Here is a 10,879-nt window from a genome sequence, read left to right on the forward strand (position 1 = left end):
TGACAGTTAATTTGCATATGCTCACTGATTAGCCAATGAAAAGGGTAGCGGTCGTACGCCAATTACCATGTTTCTCTTTTATTGGTGTAGATTATTGACTACATTCCGTATACTGTACTTTACATCCCCATGACTATTCTGTAACAACCAATTTGTACTTTTTTTTAATTAAATCTTTATTGTTCAGATTATTACAGTTGTTCCTCTTTTCACCCCATAGCTCCCCTCCACCCGGTTCCCACCCCACCCTCTGGCCTCACTCCCCACCCACTGTCCTCATCCATAGGTGCACGATTTTTGTTCAGTCTCTTCCCGCATCCCTAACACCCCTTTCCCCCCCAAGAATAGTCAGTCCACTCCCTTTCTATGCCCCTGATTCTATTATAATCACCAGTTTATTCTGTTCATCGGATTATTTATTCACTTGATTTTTAGATTCACTTGTTGATAGATGTGTATTTATTGTTCATAATTTGTATCTTTACCTTTTTCTTCTTCTTCCTCTTCTTAAAGGATACCTTTCAGCATTTCATAGAATACTGGTTTAGTGGTGATGAACTCCTTTAGCTTTTTCCTATCTGTGAAGCTCTTTATCTGACCTTCAATTCTGAATGATAGCTTTGCTGGGTAAAGTAATCTTGGTTGTAGGTTCTTGCTATTCATCACTTTGAATGTTTCTTGCCACTCCCTTCTTGCCTGCAAAGTTTCTGTTGAGAAATCAGCTGAAAGTCGTATGGGTACTCCCTTGTAAGTAACTGACTGTCTTTCTCTTGCCGCTTTTAAGATTCTCTCTTTGTCTTTTGCTCTTGGCATTTTAATTATGATGTGTCTTGGTGTGGTCCTCTTTGGATTCCTTTTGTTTGGGGTTCTCTGAGCTTCCTGGACTTGTAAGTCTATTTCTTTCACCAGGTAGGGGAAGTTTTCTGTCATTATTTCTTCAAGTAGGTTTTCAATATCTTGCTCTCTATCTTCTTCTGGCACCCCTAAAATTAGGATGTTGGTACACTTGAAGCTGTCCCAGAGGCTCCTTACACTATCTTCGTATTTTTGGATTCTTTTTTCATTTTGCTTTTCCGGTTGGGTGTTTTTTGCTTCTTCGTATTTCAAATCTTTGACTTGATTCTTGCGATCCTCTAGTCTGATGTTAGGAGTCTGTATAATATTCTTTATTTCAGTTAGTGTATGCTTAATTTCTAGTTGGTCCTTTATCACAACCTCGAGGGTCTCACTAGATTTCTTGAGGGTCTCATTAAGATTATCGGTGGTTTCTAGAAAATTCTTGAAAAACCTTAAAAGTGTGGTTTTGAACTTTATATCCAGTAGTTTGCTTTCCTCCATTTCTGTCATTTGTGTCCTTTTTCTTTGTCTCCACATTTTTTTATGCTTCGCTGTGTTGATAGAGTGGCTTTCTGTGCTAGGTGTCCTATAGGGCCCAGTGGCTCAGCCTCCCCAATTACCTGAGGTAGACACTCTTGGTGCACCCCCTTGTGGGCTTTATGCACAGTCTTGTTGTAGTTAAGCCTTGATTGTTGTAGGTAACACTGGGAGGGATTGACCTCCAGGCCAATTGGCTGTGAGAATCAGCTGTGTCTGCAGTGGTAGAACTTCTGTGCTGGAGACACCCCTCCGGGGCAAGACTTGCTTCAATGGGGCTTTGGTGCTCACTGAGTCTGACCCCTGAGTGTGTCCTTTATGGATCCAAGGAGTTGCAATCTGGATGGTCCCACTCTGACCACTGGGCACACTGGCTCCTGTATCTCTAAGGAGGTGCTAATCTAGCCTCTGCCTGAGGCTATCCAGCAGGAGCCAGTTGTGACGCAATGCAAGTTGCCCTGGGGCCTTGGGCCAGCTGCAGTTTGTTAGGTAATTATCAGATTGCAAAGGGCCAGGCCTTTCATATGCAAAAGCCTCCATGCACAGCTAGGGCGGGGGCGGCGTCCCAGGGGATCAACAGGGCGGAATGAGCAGTTATGGCTTCTCTCAGTCCTGCCCTCAGAGGCCCTGCTTCTCAGTGTCCCGGCAATTGCTGCAAGACCTCCCCCCCCCCCACCCCCGAGAGAAAGCTGCCCTCAAGTTCCGTTCGATGCCAGACAGTCCAGTTTCTCCCGTATGAGTCTGGGTCCCCTGAGACTCACCTGGAACTGGAGCTCAGAGCTTGAGACTCCCTCCAGATTGAAAAAGACAACCGCCAGCCCTCTCTGCATGAGCCTCTGTACCTCTGTATTTTACTTCCGCACCGCACCTCCTCTGAGTCTCGGTATGCTTTTCTCTTTCCTTCTAGTTGTAGAATTTCCACTCAGCCAGCCTTCCTGTGGTTCTGGATGATGTCCGTTTTGTCTTTTAGTTGTATTTTTGAAGTGGTTGTGCGAGGCAGCAATCTCCAGTGTTTACCTATGCCACCATCTTGGTTTCTCCGCCAATTGAGTCTTTATTGTTTCGTTGGTTCAATCCACCAATCCTGAGGATTGGGAATGATAGTGTAATGGAAATGTTGCAGTAGGGGAAAAATTTCACTAGTAGATTTAATTACTTGTCTGGTAAAAGGAGTCCCTCTGTCATTGTGTAATACCTCATGTGGGAATTATTTTTTTAAATAAAATTTGTCCTATAGTTTGTGCTGTTGCTCTTCTGCAAAGAAAAGCCTCAATCCAGTGCAAGAACTTATGAATTAATATGTATACATATTCATAATCTTGAAATGGATAAAACTCACATTTGGATAAAATCCAGAGTTGTATTTAGGGCAAACAAAAAGATGGTTATAAACTTTGAGCCACTGTGGGAGGTTTCTAAGAATAGTGTTTTCCCCATGCTATCATTTTTTTTTCAGGTCTCCCGTGGATCAATTCAGGTATATATTCCAGTATTGGTAGTTGTGCTCCAATAGGTAGAATAGGTCTTTTATTAGGTCTAATCCATAGTTGCTGATTACTATCAAAATTTCCCCCCTTTGTGTCCAAATCCCTTTTTCTTTCTCTGTGGCAGTTTCCAGAAATTTTAAAAGAGAGTTGTTGTTGTTGTTGTTATCCTCACCCAAAGATACTTTTGCATTGATTTTTAGAAAGACTGAAAGGGAGCAGAAGAGACAGAGAGAGAAACCGAGGTATGTGCCCTTTATCAGAATCAAACCCAGGACCCTTCAATCCGCAGGGCAATGCACTATCCACTGAGCAAAACAAGCTATAGCTGTTGTCTTTTCTATTTGTTTGTTTTTGTATGTGTCCTGTGGGATTGAGAGACATTTGAACATCTGGATAGCGTTATCCCTAAGGACCACCTACTGAGCAGTTATGTCTGCCAATTGATTTCCTTTTGCCCTATAGTATTAGATTTAGAGTGGCCTGGTGTCTTAATTGTCTTCAATTGTTCTTTATTTTTAATTGTTTTTATTTCTTTTATTTTTTTAAAATCTTTATTGTTGAAAGTATTACATATGTCCCCTCCCCCCCCGCATTGACCTCTTCTAGTCCACCCCCGCCTTCACCACCCTATTGTCTGTGTCCATGAGTTATGCATATACCCATACAAGTTCATTGGTTGATCTCTTCCCACCCACCCTCCCCTGCCTTCCCTCCGAGATTCAACAGTTTGTTCCATGATTCTATGTCTCTATTTTTGTTTGTCAGTTTATTTTGTTCATTAGATTCCATATATGAGTGAGATCATATGATACTTATCTTTCTCTGACTGGCTTATTTTGCTTAGCATAATACTCTCCAGGTCCATCCATGCTGTTGCAAAAGATAACAGTTCTTTCTATTTTACAGCTGCATAGCATTCCATTGTGTAAATGTACCACAGTACTTTTATCCACTCATCTGCTGGTGGTCACTTGAGATGTTTCCAACACTTAGCTATTTAAATTGCGCTGCTATGAACACAGGGGTGCGTATATCCTTTCTGACTGGTGTTTCTGATTTCTTAGGATATATTCCTAGAAGTGGGATCACTGGGTCAAATGGGAGTTCCATTTTTAATTTTTTTGAGTAAACTCCATATTGTTTTCCATAGTGGCTACACAAGTCTGTATTCCCATGAGCAGTGCACGAGGGTTCCCTTTCCTCCACATCCTCGCCAAGCACTTGTCTTTTTAAAAATCTTTTATTGATTAAGGTATTACAAATGTGTCTTTATCCCCCCATTGTCCCCTCATCCCCCCAGTTGTGCCCTCACCCTCACCCCCTGTTGTTTGCGTCCATCGCTTATGCTTATATGAATGCATACAAGTCCTTTGGTTGATCTCTTCCCCTTACCCCCAACCTCCCCTACCTTCCATCTGAGATTTGAGCATCTTATCGATACTTCTCTGACTCTCGATCTGTTTTTGTTCATTTGTGCATGTGTCATTTGTTGATTTGTTGTTCATTATAATCTACAAATGAGTGAGATCATATGATATTTACCTTTCTCTGACTGACTTATTTCACTTAGCATAATGATCTCCAGCTCCATCCATGCTGTTGCAAATGGTAGGAGTTACTTCCTTTTTACTGTGGCATAGTATTTCATTGCGTAGATGTGCCAAAGTGTTTTAATCCACTCATCTGCTGATGGGCACTTAGGCTGATTCCAAATCTTTTTTTTTAATATATTTTATTGATTTTTTACAGAGAGGAAGGGAGAGGGATAGAGAGTTAGAAACATCGATGAGAGAGAAACATCGATCAGCTGCCTCCTGCTCATCTCCTACTGGGGATATGCCCGCAACCAAGATACATGCCCTTGACCAGAATCGAACCTGGGACCCTTCAGTCCGCAGGCCGATGCTCTATCCACTGAGCCAAACCGGTTTCGGCAGATTCCAAATCTTAGTTATTGTAAATTGTGCTGCTATGAACATAAGGGTGTATATATCCTTTCTGATTGGTGTTTCTTGTTTCTTGGGATATATTTCTAGAAGTGGGATCACTGGGTCAAATGGAAGTTCCATTTTTAGTTTTTTGAGGAAACTCCATACTGTTCTCCACAGTGGCTGCACCAGTCTGCATTCCCACCAACAGTGCATGAGTGTTCCTTTTTCTCCACATCCTTACCAGCATGTGTCATTTGTTGATTTGTTGATGATAGCCATTCTGACAGGTGTGAGATGGTACCTCATTGTCATTTTGATTTGCATCTCTCAGATGATTATTGACTTTGAGCATGTTTTCATATGTCTCTTGGCCTTCCTTATGTCTTCTTTCCAAGAGTATCTATTTAGATCCGTTGCTCATTTTTTTTGATTGGGTTGTTTATCTTCCTTTTGTTAAGTTGTATGAGTTCCCTGTAGATGTTAGCGATTAAACCCTTATCAGAGATAACATTGGCAAATATGTTCTCCCATGCAGTGGGCTTTCTTGTTGTTTTGTTGACGGTTTCTTTTGCTGTGCAGAAGCTTTTTATTTTGATGTAGTCCCATTTGTTTATTTTCTCTTTAGTTTCCATTGCCCTAGGAGTGGTATCGGTGAAGAAATTGCTTCTGCATACGTCTGAGATTTTGGTGCCTTTGGATTCCTCTAGTATTTTTATGGTTTCCCATCTTATGTTTAAGTCCTTTATCCATTTTCAGTTTATTTTTGTGTATGGTGTAAGTTGGTCGTCTAGTTTCATTTTTTTGCAAGTATCTATCCAGTTTTCCCAACACCATTTATTAAAGAGACTGTCTTATCTCCATTGTATGCTCTTGCCTCCTTTGTCAAATATTAATTAAGCATACTGGTTTGTGTCAATTTCTGGGTTCTCTGTTCTGTTCCACTGGTCTATATGTCTGTTCTGGTGCCAGTACCATGCAGTTTTGAGAACAGTGGCTTTGTAGTATAGCTTGATATCTGGTATTGTGATCCCTCCTACATTGTTCTTCTTTCTCAAGATTGCTGCAGCTATTCGGGGTCCTTTTTTTATTCCAGATGAATTTTTGGAGAGTTTGTTCTAGGCCTTTGAAGTGTGCTGTAGGTATTTTAGTGAGGATTGCATTGAATTTATAGATTGGTTTGGGTAGTATGGACATTGTAATGATGTTGTTTCTACCAATCCATGAACATGGTATATTCTTCCATTTGTTCATGTCTTCCTCTATCTCTTTTTTCAGTGTCCTGTAGTTTTCTGAGTACAGGTTTTTTATGTCATTAGTTAAGTTTATTCCTAGGTATCTTAATTTTTTTGTGTGTGCAATGGTAAATGGGATTGTTTTTGTAATTTCTCTTTCTGTAAGTTCACTATTGGTGTATAAAAATGCCATAGATTTCTTGGCATTAACTTTTTTATCCTGCTACTTAGCCAAATTCACTTATTAGGTCCAGTAGTTGTTTAATGGAGTCTTTGGGGTTTTCTATGTATAGTATCATGTCATCTGCGAATAAGGACAGTTTTACTTTTTCTTTTCTAATTTGTATGCCTTTTATTTCTTCTTCTTGTCTGATCGCTAGGGCTAGCACTTCCAGTACCGTATCGAACAGGAGTGGTGAAAGTGGGCATCCCTGTCTTGCTCCCGTTGTTAGGGGAAATGAGTTTAGTTTTTGCCCATTGTATAATGTTGGCTGTAGGTTTGTTATATAAGGCTTTTATTATGTTGAGATATGATCCCTCTATTCCCACTTTGCTGAGAGTTTTTATCAAGAAAGGGTGTTGGATTTTGTCAAATGCTTTTTCTGCATCGATTGATATGATTATGTGATTTTTGTTTCTCAGTTTGTTTATGTGATATATTACATTTATTGATTTGCAGGTATTGTACCATCCTTGCATCCCTGGAATAAATCCCACGTGGTTGGGGTGTATGATCTTTTTAATGTAATGCTAAATTCGATTTGCTAGAATTTTGTTGAGAATTTTAGCATCTATGTTCATCAAGGATATTGGCCTGTAGTTCTCCTTTTTTGTGGTGTCTTTATCTGGTTTTGGGATTAGGGTAATGCTAGCTTCATAGAAAGAGCTTGGAAGTGTGCCTTCCTCTTGAATTTTTTGGAATAGTCTGAGGAGGATTGGTTTTAGTTCTTCTTTGAGTGCTTGGTAGAACTCCCCTGTAAAGCCATCCAGACCAGAGCTTTTGTTTACTGGAAGATTTTTTATCGTTGCTTCAATTTCTTCAGTAGTTATCGGCCTATTCAGGTTTTTTGATTCTTCTTGATTGAGTTTTGGGAGCTTGTATTTTTCTAAGAATATGTCCATTTCATCTAGGTTGTCCATTTTGTTGGAATAGAGTTGTTCATAGTGTTTCCAGGAGGTAAGTTCAAGGAATTGAATGAATGGGGGAAATAGCCACAATTCAGTATAGAGAAAGTAGAAAGAGAATGGGTGTATAAGAAGAAAAGTAAAAAACTAAATACAAAAAAAGAAAAAATATATATAAAAGGAATATATATATATAATTTTCCTCCTTCTTGCCCTAACTGGTTTGGCTCAGTGGATGGGGCATCGGCCTGCCGACTGAAGGGTCCCAGGTTCGATTCCAGTCAAGGGCATGTACCTTGGTTGCGGGCACATCCCCAGTGGGGACGGTGTGCAGGAGGCAGCTGATTGATGTTTCTCTCTCATCGATGTTTCTAACTCTCTATCCCTCTTCCTTCCTCTCTGTAAAAAAATCAATAAAATATATTTAAAAATTTTCCTCCTTCTTTAATCTATCTATGTATTTGTTTACTATTGGAAAAGGAGGATAAAGAGTAGATAAGCCTGAGGTGGTGATTGGGATTAGCTAAGCTATTAGTAGAAGAAGAGAAAAAGCGAGGAGAGGAAAAAGAGAAACAAACAAACAAAAAAACAAACAAACAAAAAACCCAAAACCAAAACCAACCAACAAACAAAAAAAAACCTAACCAATAATCAAACAAACAACAACAATACAGAAAGAAAGAAAAAGGCAAAAAAAAAGGAATTTGGATAGTGAAGAAAGCAAAGAGAGAAGTGTGTATGGGTTTGGAGCAGGGGAGAGGAAATTAGATGTATGAGTAAGATCAATTTTTAACAGGGAGTAAAAAGAAAGGGTAGAGAAAAATTATAGCTGGAACAGGGTAAGAGAAACAGGGAAAAAAAGGGTAAAAGTGATGAAGAGAGTGTTGGCATGAAGGAAAAATTGAGATAAATTAAAATAATGCTAAAGGGAAAATCAAAATAGAATGTATAACACTATCCCAAAATAAAATAAAGAAAAAAATAACATAAAATAAAACTTTTTTTAAAAGGGTAAAATAATAGTATTAATACTAATAGTTAAAAATAAAAATATAATTAAAAACAAGGTAAAATGTAGTGAGAGAAACAAATTAGTTTCTTAAGTAAAAGATAAAAAATAAAAATGTGAAGTAGTGAAGGTCGTTCACTTCCTCCTCTGTTCTGCTTGGCACGTCTTTTTCTTTGCAGGTAGTCAGCACAGTATTGAAGTTCCCTGCGATTCACAGCTCCTCTGTGTCCCAAGCCACAACCCTATTTTCAAGCAGGGGTGACCTCTCTGCTCTCTTTGGTTCTCAGTCTGTTTTTAGTTGTATTTACACACAAGAGTCAATTTCTGCTACAGCCCCTGGGTCTCTTGCAGACAGAAAATATATGAGTCATGTTTTCTTATCCATTCAGCTATCCTATGTCTTTTGATTGGTACATTTAATCCATTAACGTTTAAAGTTATTATTGATAAGTACTTGTTTGTTGTCATTTTTATTCTTAATGTTTGTGTTTCTTCTTGCCTTTCTGTTTCTTCTTTTTACAGCAGTCCCTTTAGCATTTCTTGCATTGCTGGCTTGGTAGTAATAAACTCTCTTAGCCCTTTTTTTGTCTGTGAAGGTCCTGATTCCACCTTCAATTTTGAATGATAGCCTTGCTGGGTATAGTATTCTTGGATTCAGTCCCTTGCTTTGCATGACTTTGTATATTTCATTTCATTCCCTCCTTCTGGCCTGGTGTGTTTCTGTTGAGAAGTCAGTTGATATTCTAATAGGAGCTCCCTTGTAGGTAACTTTCTGTTTCTCTCTGGCAGCCTTTAAGATTCTTACTTTGTCGTTGGTGTTTGCCAATTTAATTATGATGTGTCTTGGTGTTGGTCTTTTGGGGTTCATTTTGTTTGGCACTGGATGTGCTTCTTGCACTTGCATAGATTTTTCTTGCCAGTATCAGGGAAGTTTTCTGTCATTATTTCTTCAAACAGGTTTTCTATTCCTTGCTTCTCTTCCTCTCCTTCTGGTACCCCTATTATGCGAATGTTGTTTCATTTTGTGTTGTCCCAAAGCTCCCTTAGGCTCTCCTCTTGCTTTTTAAATCTTCTTTCCAGTTGCTGCTGTGTTTGTGTGTTTTTTCCTACCTTGTCTTCTAATTCGCTGATGTGGTCCTCAGCCTCTTGTAGTCTACTGTTTAAGCCTTCCATTGTGTTCTTTATTGCAGCTATGTCGTTCTTCATCTCCTCTTGGTTCCTTTTCATGTTGGTGACATTCTCATTCAGCTCCTTATAATTCTCATTGAGTTGTGTGTATTTGTCATCCAGCCATTTGAGCATCCATATAACCATTACTCTGAATTCTTTCTCTGATATGTTGCTAGCCTCAGTTTCATTTAACTCCCTTTGTGGTGATTCTTATTTTTCTTTCCTTTGGGGATTGCTTTTTTGTCTTCCCATGTTTTGCTGTAACATTTTAATTGTAGATCCGATTGCTTTGCTACCCAGGTTCTTTTGAGGATGGTGCTACTGGTTTGATCTCTCAGGTCTCCTGGGCTTGGTAGTCTAGCATAGCTCCCTACTTGAGCTATTTGGGTTCTCTTGATGTAGGCCTATGAGCTGGAAAGGCGCAACTGTGGTGTCTAGAAGTCAGCAGCAGCCGTGGAGGGGGGTGTCCCAATTTTTGCTGTCTTGTGCCCTTGGTTGAAATTGCCTAGCGGGGATTCACAGTGGCACCCAGGAACTGTCTGTTGGGGTGATGGGACTCAGGAGGCCTGTGCTCTGGAAAGGCATGACTGTGATGTCCAGAGTTCTGTAGTTGTGGGGTGGGCAGACTCAGCTTTTGCTGCTGCTTCCATGGTTGGATACACATGCCCCCAGTGGCAACTCACAGGGACACCCATGGTGCGTTTGCCAGCAGGGTGTACTGACGCATTCTGAAGGGCCCTGGCACTAAAGCCGCGTAATTGAGGCTTCTGTGGGCAGGTATCCAGGATGAGTGAATTCAAAATTTCTACTGCCGGGTGGAGTGCATCCCTGTTTGTCCAAGGTCGCAGCCAGCGGGAGCTCACAGCAGCTCCCCAGAGTGCCCTGTGGATAGATGGGCTCTGGGTGCCTGCTCATTGGAAATGTATGAGTGTGGCAGTGCGTTTGCTGGCACAGAGCTCTGACGCACGCTGAGGGGCCCTGCGGCTGAAATTGCACAGCTGGGTTGTCTGTGGGCAGTTATTCAGGAAGATGGAATTCAGAATTTCTTCTGTGGGGCAGCGCACCCTTGTCTGTTCAAAATCACACCCAGCAGGGTCTCACAGTGGCATCCAAGAGCTGCCTGTGGAGTGGTGTGTCCTGGATACCTGCGAGCTGGGAATGCGCGAATGTGGTGTTCAGAGTTCTGCCACTGGGGAGGAGGGAAGTTGCACTTACTGCTGCAGGAGCAGTGCACCTTTGGAGGTGGAGGTCTCAGGGTCCATGGGTCTGCGGGTGGGGCAGCAGGATTTTGGCTAGTGTGGCTTCCGGGTCACCGCAGTGTCTAAGGCCTGTCTGAGTGGTGGTGCTAATGAGTTCCTAGAAGAGACAGCTCTCCCCTTCAAGATGAAGTAGGCTCCGTGCCAGAGTCCCGCAGTCTGGGGAGTGCCCGCAGCAGTGGTAGTCTCTCCCTGTCCCAGAGAGCCTGGTCTGCCAGCTCCTGCTGCTCCTGCTGGATTTAACTGTCCCTCACTCACTCACACACAATACACACATCCACACACTCTCCTTTCA

General features: G+C 41.1%; 1 protein-coding gene across 1 annotated transcript in view; it reads right to left on the reverse strand.

Annotated features, from left to right (window-relative positions):
* Positions 1-10,023, reverse strand: part of LOC102430369 (mono [ADP-ribose] polymerase PARP16-like) — a 33,535-nt gene extending 23,512 nt beyond the window's left edge. Inside the window, 1 exon segment of the mRNA XM_014466522.2 lies at positions 10,012-10,023. Coding sequence (XP_014322008.1) covers positions 10,012-10,023 — 12 coding nt within the window.
* Positions 10,024-10,879: the final 856 nt, after the last annotated feature.

This window comes from Myotis lucifugus, unplaced genomic scaffold, assembly GCF_000147115.1.
Source record: "Myotis lucifugus unplaced genomic scaffold, Myoluc2.0 scaffold_4, whole genome shotgun sequence".
Taxonomy (NCBI): Eukaryota; Metazoa; Chordata; class Mammalia; order Chiroptera; family Vespertilionidae; genus Myotis; species Myotis lucifugus.